At 44.4% G+C, this 26,565-nt stretch overlaps 1 protein-coding gene across 1 annotated transcript; it reads right to left on the reverse strand.

The window, feature by feature from the left end:
* Positions 1–118: 118 nt before the first annotated feature.
* mrc1a (mannose receptor, C type 1a) lies at positions 119–26,106 on the reverse strand (the record flags this gene model as incomplete). Its single annotated transcript, XM_084453610.1, has 32 exons — positions 119–357; positions 2,157–2,318; positions 2,513–2,629; positions 2,804–2,956; positions 3,736–3,901; positions 4,078–4,310; positions 4,403–4,508; positions 5,459–5,628; positions 5,993–6,101; positions 8,715–8,854; positions 8,991–9,091; positions 9,277–9,341; positions 9,736–9,899; positions 11,446–11,484; positions 11,594–11,741; positions 11,898–11,973; positions 12,283–12,398; positions 12,549–12,748; positions 12,937–13,085; positions 13,241–13,356; positions 13,442–13,558; positions 13,826–13,983; positions 14,853–15,029; positions 15,337–15,480; positions 15,619–15,732; positions 16,009–16,164; positions 17,154–17,327; positions 17,577–17,978; positions 21,253–21,759; positions 22,440–22,563; positions 24,366–24,438; positions 25,835–26,106. The coding sequence occupies 32 exons, from the start codon at positions 26,104–26,106 to the stop codon at positions 119–121; spliced, it is 5,187 nt and encodes a 1,728-aa protein (XP_084309736.1).
* Between the last annotated feature and the right edge of the window lie 459 nt (positions 26,107–26,565).

Below are 26,565 nucleotides of genomic sequence, written 5' to 3' on the forward strand. Positions count from 1 at the left end.
AAAGGGTTTACCGGGTTTACCAACTTTCTCAGGAAAAACAAAATGCACATATTCCCCCACAAGTACAACAGAAGAACCCTGTTGGGACCTTTTAGAGAGTATTGGAACTAGAGTGTATCTAGGCCTGTTCGTTCTGCTCTATGTTGTCTACTAGGCCCTTGGTGTCGACGGTGGTGATTGTGCGTGAGGGTTCGCTGTTGAAGTACAGGCTGTTGTTGAACGTGCTCTCTCCCAGCACGGGGGTGGGCGTGCGGTTGCGGAACAGGAAGCCGAGCAGTCCCGCCGCAGCGATGACCAGCAGGACAACGGCCACGGCGACACCAGCGTAACCATGGGGGGCGTCCTCCATGCTGCTGGCTGGAGAACACAAGTCACAGCATCACTCTCAGCTCATAGACTCCTATTGAATATTCACTTGAAGGGGTATTGTGTGTGTAAAAATGTAAAAAAAACACAACAGGCCTATGCTCTATGTAAGCACAACTAGCGATTCATCAAGACGGATTGATGAAAACAACCGTTTCGCGGCAGAAAATAGATTTTTAGAAAATGCATTCTAAGTGCCCCGACCACCGCCATTACATGGATATACTGGCTTGCGCTGGATTTTAAATTTCTTCTACATGCCTCCGAACTACACCAAAGTGATCTCGGTGAGTCAAACGTCTTATAATATGTCGTAAATAAGGTCCAGGTTGTCAAAAACAAGCATTGTCCTTTAAGTTATGCAAATTAGGAAATATCTCATTAAAATGCGTACATTTGCATATATTTTGGTAACTATTATCTAAACAACAAACAAACTAAAGTCAGGCTGCACCTGCCCTGGAAGCTAAACATAGCAGGTACTGAGTGAAGTCAGGTACTGAAAAAAAATCATTTTGAGAAAATAACCGATAAAGATAAGTACAGTAGGACCCCACTCATCCGAACTTCAGAGATCCGAACCTCCCGGTCTACCGGACAGGCTTAAAAAACTTTCTTAAAAAAAAAAAATTTAGCCTGCTATCTGGTTACTGGTGGGATTTTCATTACAGTACTGTATCCTACTGTGAATAAAAACAGAACTGTATGTAGACCTACATGTTGCCTACAGGCTGTAGCCTACTGTCACGTTTCATTTCTTTGTTACTCTAATGTCGAGCACAAAACTCAAACGAGTCTGCTGCGCGAGAGCTGCATTCCTTGGTAGCCAGAAAGCGCGTCAGCAACCTGAAGCAGAGGAGCATCGAGTCAATTTTCGTTCCCAGTTAATGGACTTCAGGAACACAGACGTGTTGTGGGCATGTAGATTAGACTACTAGACCTACTGTATTTGTTAAATAAAAGCCTACAGCCTAGGCCACCTTAGCCTACATCGGTTGTTTTACTTTATTTTAGGCTACCCTAAGACACGCCAAACTTGTCTGTCATTTCATTTATTTATTTATTGATTAGCCTATCATTTGCTCTAATTGTTCTAATGTTGGGTTGTTTTTAGGCTATACCATTTTGTTCTGCGAATACAGTAGCCTATCGATGCAGCGTAGGCCTCATTTGAGAATAAAGTAGGCCTACTGTATTTGAGCACGCACTCAAGTGGAAATTCGGTTACTATTATAGGCTAGGCTGTATGAGTTTAGTTGGCTATTTGATTGCAAATTTGATGCATTTTCACAAGTAATTAAGGGTATTTATCTGTCTATTATGAGTCTATATGGAACAAGTATACCACTTATTGAATTTGGTGCATTTTAACATAAGTTTCAGTCATCCGGACATTTCAGAGATACGAACGACCTTCGGTCTCGTTGGGTTCGGATAAGTGGGGTCCTACTGTATTATGAATTCATGTTTATTTCACAGATGTAACTGCTAGTGATGCAAGAATCAATTTCAATTACATCTCTCATGTCTCAATACACAATTTAAAACATTTAGACATTTCTTTTCAATTGCTGTTCACCATAACTCTACATACACTAAAAAGATAATACATCTGCAATTAAATGTAATTACTTACCAATAGCTGATGGCTTCTCCGTTGGCACAATAACTGTAAAATAAAGATATTAGCATAATTTGTGAATAACCCATCAGGTATTGGTCACTTGACCAATTGTATGTAACCAGATCTAAAATCAGTCGCTTAAACTGATCCGCTAAATCAAACTGACCTTTGGGTGTTTTGCATATGTAGGACTTGTATCTGGAGCAGCTGCTGGGTAGCCAGTGGCCAGTGTCCGAGTGCATCTCCACACAGTGGTGGGATTCTGATAATACACCTGGTTTCCAGTTGACATAGTCTAACACGCTGTTGTCGATCCACATCCACTCACCTGTGGTAAGAGGAATAGGTTGTACTAACGATCACCCATACGGGTCACTTCTCATCCATTGTACTGAACAAACTGAGCACTGTTAGTAAATTGGCAAAGCCTTTGTTGAAAGTCTTGTGAAACCCAACGGTAACATTCTGTGCGCTATAATAGGGCACCATTCTGCTCTCTTTAACAAAGTAAGAGACGCTGACCTTGGTTGCTCTTGTGCAAGCCGATCCAGAACGACTTGGTGCTATCCTGTAGCTGTTCAATACTCTCTTGGATGAAATGGCTCTCCGCTGGATCCCCGATACTTAGCAGAGATGCTCCTGATTGGCACATCATAATCATAATGATTATCATCACCTTCACCTTTATCTTCATCATCATCATCAACCCCACCAATGTTTTTAATTCAGTTCATGTTGCAATCAGATTATATATTATATTGCTATTAATGAACTCTATGATAGGTAGGTTGGGGTGTGTGGTCGGCAACCTACCCATTCTAATACATTCCACAGAGGCATGGGCCCAGTTGTCCACCGCTGAGTTGAGGAAGGCGTAACAGTGCCCTCTGAAGGGCACCCAGCTCCTCCGCTTCTTGGAATCTGGACATATGCCAGGGAGCTGAGGGGGGTGTGTGGGTGCAATGTCTGGAACAGAGGGTTGAAACATTCTACTGAACCAGGAAGTGATCTAATACCGTGTCCTAACTGCTTGCGACGCGAGCAACAGAACGCGACATCGCAGCTTGCTGTCCTAACTGAAACCGTTAAATTTCCTGTTCTGTTACGTAATTTGTCTATATTCCCAACTGAAGACAGTTAAAGAACGAGCGCCTGTCAACGCGAGCGACAGGAGGAAAATAGGAACAGGGCGAGCGTCAAAAGGGCAGTTAAAACGTCGCGCCGCTTCGTGCTGCGTCGCTCGCGTCCAGTTAGGACATAACAATAGAAAACAAAGCAATGGAACGCATTTTGTCACTGACGCTCGCTCGCGTCGCGTGTAGTTAGGACACGGTGAAGTGTCTTTAAGAGGAGAAAACAGTGTCCCGTTTGAATTCTCTCTGATCTAACATGGACTGGATGTTTATTGACTATATATACAGAACAGTGCATGAGAAATCAAACCTAGACCTGTATATAGTGATGCACTGATATACTGTAGGAAATGTTCCTCTAGTAGATAATGTTCAGCTGTCAGGCTCTGCTGAGTTGTGGGTTTGATTCATACATCAACAATGGTTCTGTGTGTTCTTGACTAATCATTACAGGAAAATTAATATATATATATAAATAAATATATATATACATATATATATATATATTCTGCAAATGGGTTATAAAGGCTTATAGAGGATAGTTATTATAAAGTGTTACCAAACATGTAACAATGGAAACTGTGTAGATGGAAATTAGCAGGACAGTCTGACCTTTAGAGATCTTGCAGAGTGAGTAGTGGGTGTCACTACACGAGCCTGTCTTCCACGATCCATCCACGTCCATGTACACACAGGCCTGGTTCTTCTTGGGCTCATCTGTGCCCCATTTGGTGTAAGACAGACGCCAGTTGTCAACCCACCTGAAATAGCCTTCTGTCTGAAAGGCAGACAGGACACCATGTCTTAGGTCGTAGCGTTAAATCCTACTGAAGGCGGGTTTCAACTCTATTCTTCTTAGGTGACAGTTAATTTCATATATGTTATATAGTATACTAACAGTAATTGTGTTATTGTTGTGCCTTTACATCAAGATATGTCAGTAAGGCCATTTACCAGATTGCTATTGAGGCCGATCCATACAGGCTCCCCATATTTGTGGACTTGCAGAGAGATAAAAGCCTGGGTTACAGGGTTCAGGATGCTGGCAAGATCGGCGTCCTCCGCTTGGCACTGCCTCCTAGCTTCATCCCATTTCATTTTCTGGGTTAACAGCTTGAGGGAGTCATTGCCAAGCTTAAGGAAATTATTTGTTGATGCCGTTGTGGCTGGGGGCACGATTTGAGAATCTGGAAATGAGTCAGACAGTTGATCAGTGGGAAGCTAAATCAGAGAGAATGGAAGATTCCTTCTGTCTTTCCTTCTTCTGACGGTTTCTCACCAGTGTTCCTTTTACAGATGAAGCCTTGCGGGTTTGAGCAATCCTCCACCTTCCAGAATCCAACTTGTTTGGGAGGGCTTCCCATCAGGACGACACAGTCAAACGCCTGAAAGGACGGACAACATCTATAATTACTTCCCACATGGTTGTTGGGAGCCTGAGTTACTGTAGAGAATAAGATACCCCCATATATTTATTTTGGTTATTGTAATGCAATTCAACTCTTTTCATTTATTTTATTACCTTCATACTACCAAACGTTGGGCATTGTGAAAAAGGACTGTTAATGTACAATTGTACTAACTCCCACCACTTGGAAGATGGCAAGGCATGGATGATGTAACAAATCCCAAGAGTAGCCTATACTGTATGAGTTAGCAGTAGCTAAAGTGTAAGTTAGCACTGGGTAGAGCTAGAGCTAGCAGTATGGTCACCATGTGGAGGGGAAAAAAAAGTGTTTTCATGTATAGTATGTTTAACCCTTACTCTGTACAAGGTCTTGCAGTAGTATGAATACAGTATGTGAAGGTGTTTAGCCATTTCTTTTATTTAACATTTTGGACATGTTGTACAGTATATAATAATTATTTAGTAAATAGTTAGCTACAGTAGGAAAATGTGAATGTAGCTTGGTGCTGATAGTTATTGTAGTTCGCCAGACAGTGAACAAGCATGTACCAAGGGCATGAGCTGTAGGCTACTGTACTGTTTTTATTATGTGTAGTGTATTGTATTGTAGGGATTTTATCCCTTGTTATTTTACTGTATTATTTTTGTTTTGCCTTTGTTTTATTACTGTGAAGTACTTTGAGTTGCAGTCGCTTGTATGAAACTGTGCTATATAAATGAACTTGATTTGATACTGATTGCTCTTGTGTGTAAATTATATTTTTCAGTTTTCAGATTTTGAAATAAAGTCTCCCAAAGTCTACACACTTGTGAATAGCCTCGTCTTTCAAGTGTACAATATAGGAACAAAGGAATTTTTAATTTCCATGGCATTTTACAGTTGCTCCATACAGGTAAATAACAGAGGACAATTGTTTCCATCCTTACCCCTTCAAAAGAATAGCGTCCATCAGGCACCAACGTTGGTTGCCCTTTCGCCCAGTTAGTATATGAAACCTTTTTTCCTTCTGTCCACAAGAAGCGCATCTCCCAGTTGATGTCGTTGAGGCCTATCCACATATCGTAGGGAGACCCAAGCATTTGGGTGGTTAGGAAATCTGTGACACGGGAAGGAGCAGTCGGGAGAATGGGGGGGTTTATGTCTGTCTGTGATTTGATTTACTATTAAATTATTCCTTACCTTTTACCCTGTGCATACAGTACAATACATGAACTTCTGTTATGCTTTTCAGAAGTATTTTACTTTGGTACAAGGCACTGACAGTGATGTCTGTCCTTCACATCTTTGTTTGATGTTTTCATTATTCACTTTTGTTCCTTTTTGTTCTATGACCAAAATTCCACATCTGTTTAAACATGATTTGAATGTCACAACCTATCCCCTGAGCATGGACATTGTCATGTCATCTGAATGTAAGCTTTGGCAGTGAGCTGGTTGTAGCAGATAGACTGGTCACTCACCTTGCTCTTTCTCACTGAGGATAGAAACCAGATTTCCTCCATGGCTCATGCAGTAATCCCTGGCCTCGGTCCATGCCTTAATATTACTTCCCCCAACGATCCGGTAGCACTGTGTATGATCACCATTATGTCATCACGGTGTAGGAGATAAATGCATGTAGGAGATCATGTTTGACAGATGGTAAAACTTTATAATAATGATCCGTTGTAAGGCAAGAACTAATAATGAACTAGTCATTAACAAATAATTTATTGAAATGTATAGAATATTAATAAATATGTTATTAATTATAACATTCATAAATGATCTGTCGATTTGTCATGAGCTATCAAGATTACTTGTACATTTTTTGTTTAACGTTTAATAATTTGAGGTAAAGTGTAGTAATATTACCAGCATTTGCCGCCACTGTAAGAATTTGTTTTTAATGACTTGCTTGACAAAATAAAGGGGTAAAATTGTAAATGCTTTCAAGATACCTTCACCGTAATTACCAGAAATGTCATCATTTGTTTTTCATGTTTAACTAATTATTTGTTAAGCATTCATAAATAAATCTATAAATCATTTGTAGAGGTTTTTGCATTCCCTAAAGTTGCAACTATTCACCATGTACAAATATCTGAGTTATTATAAGTTATTTGGGGACTACCTTTTTCCTCACCTGTTATACTGTAAGTGATCCATGAATGTATTAATTCATTATTTACTCGTCATTTACAAAGCTTTTAGCATCCCCTAATCTAAAGTTGCAACAAATAACAATCTATAAAAATTAATTAACAGTGCTGTTTTCTGTTTTGTAGACAGCTTTGGGATCCATTCCTTCTTTGTGTCTAGGATCAAAGGGGTAAGCTAAGAGCAAGCTAAAAGTGACATCATAAAGTGTGACAGAATGATGACTTTTCATGAATGATGAGTGCAACAGTGAGGTTCAGGAAGTGAATTTCTTCTTTATTCACTCCACTGATGTTTCAGAACATCATTATATTAAGAGTTTTAAGTTTTGAAGCGGCTAACGTGAGCTACATTATGGCCCGATGTACCACTGCAACGGCCACTGAAGAAGCAGGCAACAACAGTAACTTACTAACTTTAGCTAATTTGCTGGCTAATTTACTCTTTGACCTAGGTTTAGTTTAGCTTGCTTAATTAGCAAATTCACATAGCTTCACTCTTAGCGATGCCTGTGTGGGTATGCAATGTGTAAACTAAACATAAGAGTTAAGTTAGCCAGCAAAATAGCTAGTTAGTAAGTTACTTACTACTGTTGTCAGTAGGTCGTCACAGTGGTAGGCTACACCAGACCTTAATGTAGCTCATGTTAGCTGCTTTGCTCATACTGTATGCACAATACTTTTTCTCCCAAGTTTACCAATGTCGAACTGCCTTGTGAGAATTCGCATATTTCTGGTGGGATACGTGATTTGCACAGAGGGCGCCAACTTTTTGAATGGCTCCAGTCCCAAATTCCAAAAATAAAACTCTTTATACAGTATAAGGATTTTCTGAAATGTCAATGGAGTGAATGAAGACAAAATGGAATTCCTGAACCTCACTGTTGCGCTCACTGGTACCCCTTTGGTCCTAGACACAAGGAACGAATGGATCACAAAGGTGTCTAAGAGACAGAAAACAGGAAGTGCATTTTGAGCAGAACCTTACTGTTTAAAGATTGTTATTTGTTGCAACTTTAGATTAGGGGGATGAAAAAAGCTTCATAAATGACTAGTAAATAATTAATTAATACATTGTAGATCATTTTGAACAGATGAGGAAAAAGGTAGTCTCCAAATGTCTTGGAATTCTCAACAGACATTTATACAGGGACACAAAAACCTCTACAAATGATTTATAGATCTCTTTATGAATGCTTTACAAATAATCTGTTAAACATGAAAAATAACTGACGACATGTCTAGTAATCGCACAAAGTAGTCGCACTGAAAAAAGCATTCTGTCCCATTTTGGTTCACATAATTGGTCATAGTGTTCACCTATTCAACGATGTATGCCAAAAAAATTACAAAATTCTACTTTTGTTGTAATCTTATATCAAAGTATATAATTTCTTACTTCCTGGACAACAGGTACCTTAGATTTTAGGCCAATAATCTCACGACATCCACCCATCAATCAACGCTATCCTTCTATCAAATCTGTCTAAAGTTCTTAAAACCCATCCACTTATCAATGTTTCAATCAAATTCCTCTAAACATATGTCCCACCCTCATAGCTTGTTTACATCGGAAATACGTCAAACTACGGAAGTTAGATGTTCTCAAAGGTCCGTTTCAGTGCGACTTTAAGGTACAGGTATTCTTGAAAGAATTTACAAATGTGTTACACATTAACATTATTAATATAAATGTTGATCAAATAATTTACAAGTAACCTTGATAATGTGTCATAAATCATCGACAGATTATTTGTGAATATTAAACTAGTGTAATTATAAATTATGTATTAATCTTTTATAAATGTATATACATGATTTGTTAATAACTAGTTCATTTTTAGTTCAATTTTTAACAAATACTTTATAAATGCCTTACAATGGATAATTATTATAAAGTATTACCTAAAAGGGTAATGTGCAAAACGTGCAGATTTCACTCTTAGGATGTGTGATACAGTAATTGGTAACTTGTTTGAACTAATATGAAAGTAATTGAATAAGTGAGGGAATGATTTGATAGTGTAATGGCCATGGTGGCTACCTTTCCCTGGAAGGCGATCCACTCTGGTGGACAGCCCCCCTTGGGCATAGTGGTGGGGATCATGGTTGTGTTGACAAAGTTGGTATTTCGTTTACAAATGGAGGGGAGATCCATGCCACAGTTAATGTCATTCCAGTTCCCTGCAGTAGCAGACAATGAAGGAAAATGCAAACTGATACAGAGAGAGTGATGACTAAATCAATTTTACCATGATTCTCTTAAGTCTGATATCCACCCACCACCTGCCAAATCCGACCCTCCCAGAGTTCAACGTACCCATGTTCTTGTAGATCGTCACACAGTTCTCATCGTTGTTTGCAAAGTTGGGTTCATTTTGTTCCCAAGCCGTGTACACCACTGGAGACCCATCCAACCAGCTGAAAACATGCAAGCATTAACCATCCAGTTATTTACCATACAGTCAACATCAATCAACTGCAAACTACAAGTCTTGGGTGTTCCCGAGACAACAAGTCTCTAATTACGCCGAAACTGACCTATGGCTACCACAGACATGCATGACTATGTTTAATATCAGACTCACTGAAGAACTTGAATTTACCTGAAGGACTTATCCAAATTAACAGTCATGCCAATGTAATATTGGCCCTCTTGTTCTCTTAATATCTGTGGGAAAAAGCAAATCCGAATTGAAGACGAATGTGAATTCAGAATTGAAGACAAAGGCAAAATCAAAATTCATAACATTAGAACTCAGGACTGGTTAACCCTTGAGGTTCCCTTGATCAATTCAGAGCTAAGAAAGTCTGCTTTTAGTTATTCTGCACCATCCCTCCAGAACTCTTAAGAAGCGCTAGTGCCATTAGGAGAATTCAAAAGACTAGTCGAGGAGTTTTATTTTTTCCCTAGATGTTTGTATTTGCTTTCGACTGTGTAACAACTTTGCATGTTCTGTATATTGTACTTTGTATTCATGTATTTGGTATTCATAATTGTATTTTTGTATCTATATTTTATTCTACGTTGGATCCTACATCAGGCAGTATCCATTCATCCTTACCTTCTTCCACAGAAACCTCCTCTCTTTGTTGCCAGTGATCACGACCAGGTCACCAAAGCTCTTTTTGCAGAATGCTCTGGCATCTGCCATGGCCAGATTCTCCATGTTGAAGTAATACTGTGCTCCATCGTACTCAATCCAGCCATCCGCTGTAGTGTTGTACACTGCAGAGCAGAGAACATTATACAATAAAGTCATAAACGATGCATGTCTATCCATCAAATATCTCACAACCGGACATTGTGTAGAGTTGAGAAATCAATAGGTTCATAATGTGACAATACAAATAGCGAATTGTGCTTATGCTAAGCTAATGAAGCTAAACAGCTGTCTGTGTATTTGCTATATTATGGGGAAACCTGGGTAATGGGCATGATATAGGCCTAGATATTATATTAACTTTCATGAATAGGTTCAGAATGTGTAAATGAAAAACCATGATAAATGTGCTTTTCTGAGGCTGGAAGCACAGGGTGTAATCTTACTGGTCTCAACATGCTCTCCTTATTGTAATATTTGATGTAATATTTAACATCTCCAAACATGTAAAATATTTTTACATGTTTGGCATGGCTTGGACATAAGCATTCCCCTGGTGCTTATTTTCATTGCTCCCATGGAGGACTATGTGCAAGTAATGCTAAACACCTAAAAATATTCGGATTGCGATACATTTCACAGGAGACCATACTGAGATTGGTAAGATTACACCCTGTGCTTCCCATCTCGGAAAAGCACATTTATCATAGTTTTTCAACGCATTTACATATGCCCCATTGACACAGGACTTGTAGCCCTGTGACAGCCCCCATAGCAGCTAGCTCAATACTGGAACGGTCAGTGAAATTATGGTCTCTATGTTTCAGGTTCATGGTAGACAGACCACAAATAGGGCTAAATGTCCAAAATAGCACACTATCCCTTTAAATGATAATCAATGTGTGTCAGTGACAGGCGGAACAGTCAGGGATGTTCAGAGGGAACGGATAGGAAAGAAAAGGCAGGAAAGTACACAGAACAGGAAATGATGTCAATGGTCAATGTCAAGATGAAACCAGGCCAGGTCCAGCCTGGCTTATGTGCGTGGCTGGCTTGTTTCCGTTCAGGACTGGTCGAACGGAAGCTAGTCACGCCACTGAAAATAGCTGTGAATTGAAATGACATGAAATAATGTCTGATAAATTAAGATAGGTCTTGTCGCCTGGACACATCATTTCCAATGCTTCTAATTCTAATCCAGCACAATAAGAGCTCACAACAACTAGCAGCAGCTTCCATAACATTAATGGTAGCGGTCAGTGGCTAAAGCAGTTACACTGATGATTCATGTAACGTTAGATATTTTGCTGCAATTGGTTCAACTTCTGTTTCTGGACAAAGGTACTGTAAGGGATAAAAACATTGGAGTGAAAGAATGAACGTGTGGAGGTTTGGGGTATAGTCCTATAAAGTCATCCCCACCAGGGTCTGCCTCTTGTCTAGGTGCGCTGGCTTACAGCCATGCACAAAAAAACACTGCCTCTTGTCTAGGTGCACTGGCTTACAGCCATGCACAAAAAAACACTGCCTCTTGTGGTAGCAACATAGAACTGCAGGTCAACAACCCGACGGAGGAAGGGAGGGAGCGAGTCGGACATTAACTATCTTTGGTGTGTCGCCACGCACAAAAAAAGAGAATGATTGAGAGATGTGGAATGCACTGTGCCTTACCTGGCACAACCACAGTTGGAGGAGGTTTGGGAGTCACACCTAAAAAAACAAAACAGGAGTTGTCATTACCAGGGAACGAACAACCACATGTGGAAGGACATCACAGTACATGAACAAGACAGTGGCGATGTCAGTGGGGATGGCCTACCTTTGCTTATCTGGCAGATCCAGTCATTGTAAGCCTCGCAGTTTCGATCATTCCACTGCATGTCACCATAGTAAGACACGGCCTCTACACAGTACTCATCATCATTGTAGTTGTTTGGCTCTCCATATCCCCACTCCTCAAATTCAAACTAGAGAACAATGTTAAAATGTTAGGCCAAAGCAATTACAACATTAGGACAAAAGACAGTCCCAATACGGTGGTGACTGATGGTGAAGTGACAACATTCATGATAACATGTGAATGGAACAAACCATTGTGCTAATGGCCAGTTACTGGTACTTACTGCACTCCCATCAGTCCAGGTGAAACCTGCATTCGGATCCAGGGTGCTGAGGCCGATCCAGGCTGAGGTTAAGTACCTAAGCAAACCCACATAGTGATTAGCATGGTGGTAATTAACACTGTGGTAGAGAGGCTTCTTGTTCCAGCACACAGTGAGGCGACATTGTTAAAGGCATAATCCGGAGTTGGTGAAACAGTGCCACCCCCCCCCCCCATCCCCCTCACACACACACACACACACACACACACACGCACACACACACACACACACTAGCAATGACAATACATGGCCAGAATCCATGACTGTTGTTGCATTATACAAACCAGCCAGACAGTTTCAACAACTCCGGATTATGGCTTTAGGTATATCTGAGGAACAGGCTTACGGAAGTCGGATCAAGTCGTTGCGAGAGTGAATGCTCGCTAGGTCACCTCCTATGGCCCTGCAGAAGTCCTTTGCCTCCGCCCAGGTCTTCTTGTTGGTGAGAGTCTTTTTGTAAAACTGATAGATGGGAAACTCTTTACTAGCAGCTTTGCAGACCAGGTTATATTGATAGGAAAGTAGACTAGTAATGTAATGGAACAGTAATGGACAATTCAGTGTTGATATTTCTCAATGTGAATGGCAGGCAGTGCAGTTGTATCTTTCTACCTTGAAGCAGATGCCACTCCTGGGGGACGAGGTCCACCCAGATGCACAGGTCAGGGCGGGGGTGGTGGCGGGGATGGACGTTGTCGTGATGCCTTCGGCCAACTTTTTACAGACATACTTTTCCTTCCTATCACAGCTGACCACGTCCCAGAGTCCCGCAAATATCCCAGTTGTCATGGCAACGCAGCCTTGTTTTCTGTCTTTTTTCAAACACGCAAAAGAGCAACCGGAAAAGCAGAATAAAATAATAAAGATAAAAGATTCCATAGTTTATTTGGGTTGTGAAATTTGTGAGCTGTGAGGGGATATCACAATCTGAACACTGGAAATGCAATAGATCCTTTTCTAGGAGTGGTCAAGAGCAGTTGGTAGAACAAGGCTACTGTACCTGGCATGCCTGCGTTGAAGTGAGTGAACTTGACCTTGGCTCCGGTCGTCCATGTGAACGTGTCTATATTGGCCTTGTTGGACAGGCCAGTCCAGAAGTACTTCTCTGGTCTCAAACCCACCAAACTAACCAGGAGGGCATTCTCATATCTGCATGCAATGAAACAAACTCATAGATACCACAAGAAAACATGCTGAAGTGCACAACGACAGAACTTTTATGGTTAAGATAAATCCAATTAGTTAAGACTTGACATTGGATATTTGTTGGGTATTGAAACATGGAAGGTAAAAGACCACAATACCTGTCAGCTATTTCCACTAGTCGGGCGCCACTGTCCTGGCAAGCTGTCTTCGCCTCCTCAAATGTTTTGGTCTCTGATCCTATATTGAAGCAATATGATCCAAACCTGATCCAGCCCTTCAGAGGAAATAGTAACAAAATGTCAATGAATTCTCCCTCTCGTAATCTTATTGGGAAGTACACTGGAAATGACCTCACTTACAAGTGTACATCCTGCGCTGACTTGGTCTGTGGCACCTTCTGGTGGCTTGGTAGAGGCCTTCTTCTTACAGATGTATCCATGTGTTTTCTCACACATGTGATCAATCCATTTCCCATCCTGTGTGGAGATGAGGAGTGCATCCATTGCAGTGTTTTTAGTACCTGGCCCAGTTGAATTCTTTCTAGAAATGAATTCATTTTCTTCCTCAGAGAATCACTGAACTTGATATGACAGGGCTGGTCACAGCTGTGTAGAGGAACAGAGACTTTCGCCTGTTCAACCATGTTAGATCAGCAATTGTCTCAACACGACTCAGCAGCTTTGTGGCTGTATTTCAGTAGATGGAGTGTGCTCCGGGGGGGGGGGGGGGGGAGTGTTTATTACCTGTCCTCTGACGAGGACACAGTCCTCCTGGAGGTTGGTGCCGTGGGAGGGCTCGCCAACCTGCCAGTGGGCAAACGTCACAGGGGAGCGGTCCGCCCACTCAAACAGATTCTGGCTCCGCTGGTCATTAAGGCCGATCCACAGCTCATCTGTCGCCACTGGAGACACAGATACACACAGACGGGGTTTTACTATTCGTGCAGTTTAGCTTTATGTTGGACAGGAAAGCAACGCAGGGAGTTTGACGAGGAGGAGACAAAATTAGAAGTTGGGCAGACTACAGTATTCTACAGTATGTGCCTACATGTAATGAGGAGACTAGAGTAGAATATCCTAGCCGTCGAGCAGTGAATCCCACCCCCCCTAGTGGTGACTGTAAATACCGTCCAGATGCGTCATCGAATAGCTAGCTTTTTGGTGGCGTAGCGGGATAGAGCGGTGTCTGGCAAACGGCCAAGCTCAGAAAAACATCGATTCGAATCCCCGTTATCACAACCCTGGGCAATCTAATCTGTGCCAGCCTAACTCCCTCCCTTAGGTTCCACTGATGCCCGTCTTCTGGGATAATACCAACCACCTATTATCGTTGAGTTTAGAGGTGCCCCTTTAGATTACAGCGTTGGTTTTCCCCTAGACCAGGGCCGTGTCCGAAATGCATACTACCTGCTACTTGCTATATAGTAGGCACTATATAGTAGGCGAAATACAGTATGCACAGTTTTGATGTAGCATGCTGCATCTCGCCTACTATATAGCAGGTAGTATGCATTTCGGACACGGCCCTAGTAATTAGAGTAGCTAAGGATAATCCCCTTGGGCCCGCGCGTTTCTGTAATACATAGGCTACACATACTGTAGATTAGCTAGGCCTACAACACTGTAAATGAGGAGTGAGATCATGGATAGTGCTTTAGGATGTGTATGAGATGCTACACTCTCAGTAAAGAAAAAAGTTTCCAGCGGGGTTCTAGAATTCCATGTTGAACCAGTTACATTTTCCACCAGAACCATGTGAGGACGTACTCACAGTAACCAGACTGGGACATGATGAAGCTCTGCTCCTCTATGTGGTGGATGCTGGCCAGGTCCGCTCCGTCTTTGCGACAGGCAGCCAAGGCGTCCCGCCACATCATCTTGGTACGGTCCAGGTAATAGCAGTGTCCTGCATAAGGAACCCAGTAATTGGGACAGAAGCTGGGCTGGTCTTTGCCTGAGGAGGAGAGGGGAGTCACAGAGTCAGAAGCACAGAGGGCACAGAAGGTCGGCGCTGGTACTGTAGCCGGTAGGCTGGGAAAGGGATATCTTACATTCTACTTCAATTCAACCAATTCAATTCAACTATGATCATGTTCAATATGATTTACATGGCAATGCTACACAATGCTACAATGCTACACAACACAGGATTAATAATGTATAATGTACATCCCGGTGAACATTATCATGGCGATAATGACATGAGAGTGCTTAACTGTATAGTTATTTACCATTTTACCAAAGTATGTTTTTACCTATGGGAGCTGGGGGCAGACTAGTGGAGTTGCCTCTGCGGCAGATGTAGCCCAGCTTCTTAGAGCATGCCAGATTCTCCCACTTGGAGGCCTTGCCAGCGTTCAGGACAGCGCAGCTGAGCCCAGGCTCGGTCGATGGATGGCCTGTTGAAAACATTGGCAAAGTACCTGTTGGTTTAGGCTGCGTACTTTGTGCACACAAGTCAGTGCACACTGCACACACAAGGCAGACCACATACTGTATAGACAAGCATGGGTTTTATACATGTATTTTTGTGTCACCTGGTGCCCAGTTAAGATATCTGAATGGGTTTCCGTTGCTCCACTGCCATCCACTCTCAAAGTCCAGGCTGTTAAGCCCAATCCACAAAGCTGTGTTCAGAGTGTTGGTTAACCCTGCACAAAAGGCAACAATTACACCACTAATCACATATTTAAGGTATACAGCACCTGACAAAATTATAACTTACAGTAGTGTAGTTTTAGGACTGTGTGTGAGATGTACTGTAGTGAAGACAACCATTTGACTGTTATGACTTTATCTGAACGACATATTTTTTGACGTTTTATATGAGTCTTAAATACTGTGCCAATAGGCCTGTATTGCCTGATGTGTCTTTGGTGGGTACAGTTATGTGACGTACTGTGCGGTATCGCAAGTGTGTTTGTTACCTGATATGTAGGTCTGTTCATGCAGCTCTACGATGCTAAGCAGGTCAGCCCCCTGTTGCTGGCAGCTGGTCCGAGCCTGGTGCCAGGTCAACACGGACTGGGTGTTCCTCTGGTACAGAACCCCAGTCACCGGGTCATTGTCCCAGTCCCTAGAGGCTGGGGGACAGGAGGACGAGGATTGGGACGATGAGAAGGAGAAGAGGGATAGGACAGGGAGAAGGACGAGGGGGGAGATTAGAAAGAGGAGGAGGAGGATGAGGAGGAGGAGGGGAGGAAGAGGAGGAGGAGGAAGGGAGGAGCATGAAGAAGAGGAGGAGGATGAAGAGGAGGAGGAGGGGAAGGAGGATGAAGAGGAGAAAGAGGAGGGGAGGAGGAAAGGGAGGAAGAGAAAATAAGTAGAGGGAAGAAGAAGTAGAGCTGAGGCTCTTGACCAAGAACTATTGTTTTTTTATGGTTTTACTTTCATTCAGGGGCAAATAATATACTGTATCAGAATGTACAAAAAAAGACATGTCAAAGAGTCAATGTTATACTGTCATTGATTACAACTGCACCCAGATCTACAGTATGTCTGTTGGCATTCCAGCAGAGCCTCCTGTGAGAGGGGGCTTCCTTGCTCTTCCTGTCCCAGATCTGCAGCCGTGGCAGGGAAGTGACAGGAGGAAAGGAGTGACAGCGCCGCGTCCACGGGAGGAAGGGGGTCAGAGACCAGGCCTGGTCAGCACTGACCTCCGCCAAGATGGCCTCCCACCAGGTCACAGCAAAACAGGAAGATCGAAGAATTCCACATTTTAATGAGATGAGGCATTCAGACATCACAGGCAATGGGGTGGGGGGGAGATTTACGGCCTGTTCCATTTGGGGGCTGTCCACAGATGGCTGGGTTTTCTGCTGAGGCATGTGTTTCTGACAGGCACTGCGGGCCCACACACACATCATAAACCTCTGCCCAATGGCAACATCCTCACGGGGGGAAGTACGGCAAGTTTTGACTTGACAAAAGAACAATACATCAATGAAACCTGACAGGAGCAGGTAGTTTACTACTGAGTGGGTCAAACTGGGTTGAACTGGCTCAAACGTTTTCTTGCCAAGTATGCGAACCATCATCACTGTCAGAAAATCGGTGTCGCGGCATGACTTACTTGTGCTCGGACAGAACCCCCACTTCTTCTCGGTATTGTAATCCGTCTCGGTGGCGCACCAGAGCTGTCCGTCCGAGCGGCCCTCCACCGTGCACTCTGCATACCACTTCTCCCCAAACTTAAAGGGGAACTGACAGGGCTTCCCGAAGGAATTCCCCCCTAAGGTGAAGATCTCTGAGGAGAGGAAGAAAATCACAAAGTGTACCAACATAATCACAATGAGCCTGAGAACCTTCCAAAGAAACCAAGTTTATCCCCAGTCACAGACAGTTTTGCTGTATGTCAAAGTGCATCTCGCAGTTTTCATTGCACCCAGCCTACATCCTCCCTCCCAACGACATCTAGGCAACAAGTGGTTTTCTATTAGAGCTAAACAATACTGTACATGTATTTATGTTTCAACAGTGACCTCCAAACCCTTACCTTGGTATCCCTTAGAGCAGAGGTCACTCTGGGTACCATACATCTTCCAGCGGCTCCATGATCCGGAACCTTGGTAGATCATCACATTCTTCTCGTTGCGGTTGCCGTAGTTTAAGTGCAGGTCGTGACCCTTGAGGCCGAACAGCGTTTCGTTCTTACACTCCCAGTGCTGGAGCTCGCTCTTCTCGTCGCAGGGGAAGAGCAGTACCTTGACCCAGTCCTTCTGCTCCTGGGCCCCCAGGCACAGGTTCTGGGACAGGCTGAGCAGGCGGAACTGCGAGGCCCAGCGGAAGAGCTGGTTCTTGGCTACTGGGTTGCAAGGAGCCACCTGGATCACGGTCGGGGTCAGAGCAACCACGCACTTGTTATGGTCCACATTGTAGATCTGGAAGGAGCCGGTGTCTGTTGTGTTGGGGAGTGAAGGACAACTGTAATTTAATTTCCTGGATCTACTGTATATACCACACAATAAAAGCATACTACCATTAAATGGTACACGGTAAGAATGCACAGGAGTCCGGGATGAAACATTTGAACATATTCTATGCTTCCAGATTGGACTACATTTATAAATCATTTCATTATCTATCAGCACTCCAAGTTGGCCTAAACCTGTTCTTTGCTGAGATGGTTAAAGAATATTCATGTCATAAGCAAAAGAATAGACTCTCTAGAGGAAAAAAAAATTGACTGTCTTCAAATGCAGCAATGTTCATTCATGGCAGCTCTCTCATTGCCGTACATTGGATATCAGCAAATATAAATTGCACCACTTTGATAATCTAATATACTTTACAACAATAACATTTAACCAAATACAGTGGAAGACAAGAGAAGCCCTACTGTACATATAGTACCTGTCTTGGCGTCAGTGCGGAGAGCGTGTGTGAGGCAGAAGAGCACAGCGAGGTACGGACTGGCTGCCATTATAAGTGACACATAGTTTGGTATCCCAGGTAAAAAAGAAAAAAAAGAAGAAAAAAAAAGAGATAGTTCTCCAGTCCGGGGAGAGGGAGTCTGGTACTGTGCTCAGGTGTCTCTCATGGAGGAGCACTGAGACAGAGACAGAGTGTGCCCCCCCTTAATCCCACTATGCCTTCCTTCCTGTCACGTGGTGGGATGGTAGGGCTGGCCAAAACCAGGACCATTCCACAATCTCCCACTCCCAATAACCTGAGAGCAGAGGAAGTGGGATGTGCACAGTCTCAGTTTATGTGGATTGCACTGGGGGGCAAGAAGTCACCAGTGACAGGTCGAAGATGAGCCCAATCATCAGTGACTTAACGCTCACGCGTTGTGGCCTGAGAAAGAAAAAAAGTTCTACCAGGATGAGACGTCAGGATGACCCTCTGTGGAGGAGACAGCCTAGATATCCCTAATGTCAACAAAAAAATACTATTAATTGCTTTCCAGGGACACTCAAGAGGTTGAGGAAAAGATGCTGTGACTGCTCCTGATGTCGCTGACGCTCCAATGTTCCACATGAGGGTGAACTAAGGGCAAACTGATCTTATCAGCAGGATGCTAGTCGTGAACTCAAATGTTGACAGAGGAGCTGACACTGTCCGTGGAGTCAATTCACATGCCTGTATTAAAGCTATATGGCAACATGGGCTACAGCCACAAGGGGGACCCTGATTTCCAATGGGAATTATTTTAAAGCTATTGAAAACAAAGTGTAAACAAGTGTTTATGTTGACTGACCTTTGTCCTTGCAGTTTATCCATAGGCCTGCATGTGCATAAAATGATGCTCACGAAAGCCTAAACCTGCACAAGAAAAGCAAGCATGGACACAAGAAACAAAAAACGAAAAACACCTGCTAGGTCTTATGCTAGTAGCACTGTGAGTATGACCTGTTGGATTAACTCTTTGATGCCTCCAAGAAAACATCACCAGTGGTAAGTTTAGCCTTTATGTTGTCTAATGCTGCTTGTGGTGTGGGTAGCCTTGCCTAGCATTGAATGATGTGTTATATATGGTTGTAATAATAGTAGTGTGTTATAATAGACTTGATCTCAGTGTATTCAGGAAATCTGAATACCATGTGTGTGTGTGTGTGTGTGTGTGTGTGTGCGTGTGTGTGTGTGTGCATGCGCGCACGTGTGTGTGTGTGTGTGTGTGTGTGTGTGTGTGTGTGTGTGTGTGCGTGAGTGTGTATGTCTCTGGTGAGGTAAGCCCATGGGTCCCAGTGGGTCTTGATACGGCCTTGTCAGTGCAGATGTGTTGTCTGAGGACCAGAATGTTGTGGTTGATGTCACAGGCTGATCCCATAGCAAACCCTTACTGGACATTTCAACTGTGCTGTGTGCAGAGAGAGGACCCTGAGATGAGAGCAGCACAAAAATAGACAGCAGTGGCAGATCAGGAAAGCACATGAAACACATGTCAAAGTCACATGAACACAAATCGAAGGACCGTAGTGGGATGAAAGGACAACGACTCCTCAACATAAAGGAGGATGAGAAGAGAGGGTTCTGAAGAGGAGCGGGGTGGTTTCTCCGCAGAGTGCTGATACAGGGGATTGGTGAGACAATAAGCACCCTGGAGGAATCATGGAGGGGGGACATAGAGCAGCCATGGCACAGTTCAGAAGAGAAAGGACAGGAGGATATCCTGCTTCCTCCTGGGGGGGAAGTGAGTGGAGGCCAGATCAGACCTTGAGGACCCATCGAAGAGAGGCCAGCGTGGAACCATGACACCTCAGCCACGCTGCACCGTCCCGGGCTGAGGAAGGCTGGCCACGTGCCTGATCAATGGCAAAATAGGTTAACGACACACATTTGCAAAAATGTCAAATAATTTCATATAAAAAAAACCCAATATTTTTCCTCCTTTTCTTTATTCATTTTACCCAAAAATATGTATTATTGTTACAAACTCACACTTTGTTTTCATTTTGTGAATAATGATCATAACCTTGCAAAGAATAAATCTGTGATGTATAACAACATTGATTTTTTTTTAATGTTCATACGCATTCACTGCACTTTATGGTAATAGAAAAAATCCCTTGCTGTGTGTTATAAAATCAGTAAGAAGTGACATGACATGTTCTTTACATTCTCAAGGTGCCATGGGTCAGGTTGGGGACGAGGGAGAGTTGGGGGTTAAAAAAAATTGCAGACTTTAGGAAAGTAGATAACAGTGAGACAACACTTAGTCCTCTGACAGTTTATGTCTTCCATCCCTTCACGGGAACACGTTGCCAAAGAGCTCCCTTTTGGCCTACAAAGAGCACCACCACAGTAGTTCTGTTCCTCCTAACACCAGATCCATGATTGTCAAATAAATAAATACATTATTTCTCTCTCTCTCTCTCTCTCTCTCTCTCACTCTCACTCTTTCTCTCTCTCTGATCCTACTCCCATCTATACCATCTTCTTGACGCCGTCCGACCCTCATGACTCTCGCGGGAACCTCTCGGCAAGTTTCCTTTCTCCTCAGTCTCTTTACATCTGAGTTCCGTCGTCCCGTGTCTTGCGGGTGGGTGCGTGCGGTCAGAAGAACATCCTCTCAGTGTTGAAGACCCTCAGCTTGGTCATGAAGTTGAAGTAGACAAAGGCCAGGCAGACCAGCAGGTTCTTCATCAGGTAGAGAAGGGGCGTGACGAAGCCGAACAAGGCGATGAGGCCGATACGGACGAACAGGAAGGGCAGGTCCTGCAGGGCCACGCCCAGCGAGGACAGCAGGGGGCTGCGGGGCATGACCACCAGCCGCAGGCACGACAGGTAGCTGAAGATGTAGACGGGGAATGCCCAGCCGGAGTAGAAGACGTCTGGGTGTCCCGCCGACCGCGCCATCTCCACTGTGTCCATCCAGAACAGGAAGCTCTCCACGAACACCTCGGCGCGCGCGTCGCTGGCGCACAGGATGCGCAGCGGGCCGGCGTAGGCGCACGGGGATGCCTGGTAGGGTGCGGCGGCGCTGCTGGTGGAACGCAGGCTCATGCCCGAGATGCTGTACTGACGCGCCTGGTTGCCCGCCAGCCCCGGGACGGCCCCGTTGGCCTCGGGGCGCGTCCCCGCCCTGCTCTGGTCCCCGACCTGACCCGGCGCGGCGGGCGCAGGGGTAGGGACCGTTGCGCCGGGCCCGGCTGGCGTCACAGGGCTCACTGGGGTTACCTGCTCCACGTGGGTGAGGACAGTGGAGGGGATGTCGGCATCTCTCTCCAGGTCATTGGCTGGACAGAAAGACAAGAAGAGCTGGGGTTACGGCTGGTGAGCCAAGATCGACGACGACAATTACGTTCAATACCAAATTGCATAGTGTTTCATCGGTTCATGACAAGGACGTGATAAATTCCCAGTAAGCGATCAATAAGGATATCTGCTATTACTTGACCATACAACCTGTTCTCGAAAGAGAGAATAACACACAAAAATGTGTCTGTCCAGCTCTTGAACACAAGGCTTCCCAGAACCCAGCAGTTATCCTCTGAGGGAGCATTGTTATGATTCTGCTAATTCAGCACTGTGTTAGGAGAAGCATTCAGTTCGGCATACAACCAGTTTCCTGCCCATTTCCTCAGGTAGGGAACAGATCCCTTGCTAGGCTAAGACTGTTGTCATCGTCACAGCTATATGCTCTTTGATGCACATGTTCACCAGAGTGAGACTGAACGTGTCAAGGAGCATGTTTTTCATCAACATTTCAACTCAGGCTACAGCAGCTGGGTTCAGTTATGTGATTGCATTGAGTCAATGTTGAGTTTGAACTACCCTATAAATAAAGTATTATTGAGTTATTTATTGGTACTTTCCCTGCCAAATGTTGCACCAATCCAGCCTTGCAAAATTATTTTAACCTCAATTAAACATATTGCCTGTTTAAATAAAGGTTACATGAAAATCAATCTCTCACCCTGTCCTGTGAGCCTGCAGCAGCGAATCCTCTCAACGATGTCGATGCAGATGAGAGAGAAGAGGACTAGCGACACTGGCAGCTCTGTGAACGTGTCGTGTTTCATACTGTTGTGGATCTGCACCTGAGATTAAACAACAGTTACAGTGTGTTCCCATTGTAATTCAAGCAGCCATTGACCAGATTGGATGTAAAAACATCTCAAAACCTCAAATTATGGCTTGAGACATCAAATGTATCAATCATTCAATCAATCAATCAATCATAGCTTTATTTGTATAGCGCATTTCATACCCAGAGGCAACACAATGCGCTTTACAGAGAACAAGGGAGGTGGGCATACGACCCACCCCTACATATTCCAGAGGGAAGCAAAAAAACAGTATCACCCGGGGGACAGATGAGTGAGTTGTAAAAATTCTTCCCTGACCCCTCTCAACAAGGCGATCGAGCAAGCTCCTGGAGTATGTTTGTCTACTGGCTAAGAACATTTATAAAGCAATAAATTACATTAAATTACATTTTCAGAGTAAGAGAGGCTAAAAACATCATACTGTAGGAGAGACATGGCAAACATTGGTGTATGTCTGTGTGTGCGTGAATGTGCCTGGGCCCAGATAGAGGCAGGGTTAGGGGTAGGGGTAGGAATGGCAAACGGACCCGGGTTAGGGTGAGGGGAGGGGGATCTGAGCCCAGGACTGGTGTATGTGTGTGTGTGTGTGTGTGAGTGTGCCTGGGTCCAGGTAGAAAAAGTCCGGGTATCAAAAAGTCAGACATCAAATGTATCAAAAAGTGTGTGCAGGTGTTTATCTCACAAGAAGACAGAGAGTCTGTTCCAGGGACTGGTCCGGTTTGGTTAGAAGACAGAGAGTCTGTTCCAGGGACTGGTCCAGCTAGGTTAGAAGACAGAGAGTCTGTTCCAGGGACTGGTCCAGTTAGGTTAGAAGACAGAGAGTCTGTTCCAGGGACTGGTCCAGTTAGGTTAGAAGACAGAGTCTGTTCCAGGGACTGGTCCAGTTAGGTTAGAAGACAGAGAGTCTGTTCCAGGGACTGGTCCAGTTCGGTTAGAAGGCTGTACTCTGACACAGAGCCTCTCTGACACTGGGTTAGTGGGTTAATCACCAGTATGTGCTTAACTCAGGTCTTCACAGGTACAGCACACAGGACAAAATAAAGCCAGGGGTCACCTGGTCGGAATTTATGGCTCTTATGCTCAAGACAGCAGATACCAAGATAAGCAGAGGACTTTAGGTCAGGCCAGACCTTTAGAAAGTGCCTCATAGACAGCTAATGGAAGCAGGCCCTTCTCTCAGACAGGAAGTCAGCCAGATCCAGACCGGCAGCTGATTCGTCCAGAGCGACTGGAACAGGAAGAGGAAGACAGCTGCTTATCGGCAGCTCCTCGGTCATAGGGCTGTAGATTGCTCCCTTGAGGAACAAACTGTTGCTCTCAAACCATCACCTTTTACTCCTCTCTTCTATGCTGCCTGGTCCACACTGCTTCACACTGTAATACCTCACACTTCCAGTGGGGGCACTTTCTGAACTCAGTCTTAGCGTTGAACCTTTAGTAGATTTAAAACTGCATTTACAGGGGTTTGATACGACAGAGTATCTTGGAATAGATCAATTCCACTTGACGGTCTTTGATGATGTTTTTATTATGTGCTTATAAGATGATTATGTCTTGTGTATAATGTTTTCATGTATAATCTACCTGCCACACCAATAAAAGCGGAACTGTACAGAACTGATCTGGACCGAGGATCGAGGTCAACTCTGAAAGTATCCCTATGGTGTCAGAGAGTTAGCCTGCAGGTCGGGGGTCAGAGGTCACGAACAGAGAAGAATCTAAGCCATAGGTCAAATAAACAGCGGGAGTGAGACAGAGGCACAGATGACAATGACAAGTGATGGGAGATTTACCTCTGAGCTGGCGATGAGAAAGGCGAAACAGGGTAATGTGGAGAGGATAACATAGACCAGGGCCACCGGCCTCCTGAGAGAGAGGGAGGGGGGGAGAGAGAGAGAGAGGGAGGGAGAGGGAGTGGGAGAGAGAGAAGGAGAGAGGGATAGAGAGGGAGAGGGAGGGAGAAAGAGAGAGGGGGGGGGGAAGGGGGAAGGGAGAGAGAGATGGAGGGCGAGAGATAGAAAGAGAAAGAAAGAAAGAAAGAAAGAAAGAAAGAAAGAAAGAAAGAAAGAAAGAAAGAAAGAATTAGTAAGAAAACATATCAGGAAGAGAGGGAGGAAGAGAGAGCAAGTCTGGGGTTATTAGTCCAAGCTCATGATCAGTCAAATGTTGCACTGGCGTGGTTAACTATGACAAATAACAATCAAAGCAACCTGCTTTCTCCTTTACACTTCAGACCAACCACACAGGGCCCATTCAGACCCAACACAGCTGCCTGAACACATACCTAACACAGACCGGACCCTGAACAGTACGTAACACAGACTGGACCCTGAACAGTACGTAACACAGACCGGACAGCCAAACATTGCACACCACGGCTCTCCTCTGAACACAGCTCTGTTACCTCACAACTCCAGACCAGAAACATCCCAGCCAGGACCACGCCTACACCCTAGACCCTTAAACTCCAGAGCCAAGACCCCTGGCATCCAGCCCCCAGTAAAAAGCCCCCAAGCACCCACTAACTAGGCTCTGTCATTCATTGAAAGTCTTCTAACTTTCTCTTTGCTGGTTTAATGGGTTGTCTGCGAAGGACAAGAATAGTATTGGGAAGGTCTGCTCCAAGATATTTGGAGTCCAGCAAAGATACTTGTGCTCCCTTTGGGATAAACGAGTGGCTCAGAAAGCAAAAGGAATTATCAGCCAGTCTGACCATGTTCAGTCGAGTGAATTCTCTGTAATGCCCTCAGGCCGGTGGAATAAAGTCCCCTTTAGGCAAACAAACTATACTAGTTATACTAAGTCCTGTTATCAGGCTATTGAACGCCATAATCATTTTAAATGACTGTTATTCTCTTTTAAACTTGGTTATTTATAGGAACTATAAAATGTTATTTATTGCTGCTCATTGTATTTCCTGTATTTACCGATGTGTATGTTGGTCTGCTATCTCAGACATATACAGTAACTACCTTGCCTGTGAGTTTTTAAGTTGTGTGTGTATGGATTGGTTAAAAGATGTAAATGAATTGCCCTTCTTGGGACCAATAAAGTTGTCTGAATCTGAATCCAAGCCGCCAGGACCTAACATACGGACCAAAGTTCTCAAGCCCCGAAGCCACCAGGTCACAAGCTCCCAGGCCCCGAGCAACTGAAACCCAAGTCCCCAAGGCCCCCAAGCACCAGGCCTCCAGCCCTCAACCCCCCGGTCCGATAACTCAACTTCCAGACGGCACCCGGCCTCTAGGCATGACACACTCACCACTTCTTCCTCCCCACGAGGAACTTCTTCTTCATAAACACCATGTACTTCAAGGGCACCCAGACCAGCAGGGCGGTGGACGTGACGTAAGCGATGGAGGACGCCACAATCAGCCAGTAGGCCGCGCCGCCATCGCCGGAGGGCCGCGCCGCGCTCTTGACCTTGGCCACGATGAGAGCGAACCTCTGCATGACGATGAAGAGTGGCACGCACAGGCCGGCGAACTGCAGCACCTCGCACAGGGCGAACTTCAGCGTCCTCCCCGAGCCCATGCTGTGGCAGGCCCTGCGCTGGGGGGCACCACACAAAAAAAGACAAAAAGAGGGAGGGAGGGAGAGAAAGAAAGAGAGAGAGAGAGAGAGAGAGGGAGAGAGAGGGGTGGGGGCTGTTGTCGCAGTGAGGCGACCCCTGTCTCTCTGAAGGCCGGTCAGGCCTGCAGCCTGGGGCATTGTCTGTGTGTCCACTAGCAATTTCCACACACCACAGCCATGGCTCTCTGCTCGCCCGATTGCTTACACTGCACTAGGCATTGTGTACCTTTATGGCTGCCGTTGTGACGGGGATGTGACCCTCTATACTCTTTATATGGAGCTTACAAACAAATCATCACCCTCTCTCTCTCTCCCTCATAATGATGAAATTAATCTGTAGCATGGAATGTATGGTCACCGTGTGATCACTTGAATCGCCTGATCTACAAGGAACGGAGATGAGCTGAGTGGTTATAGACA

The sequence above is a fragment of the Borostomias antarcticus genome, assembly GCF_949987555.1.
Source record: "Borostomias antarcticus genome assembly, chromosome: 2".
NCBI lineage: Eukaryota > Metazoa > Chordata > Actinopteri > Stomiiformes > Stomiidae > Borostomias > Borostomias antarcticus.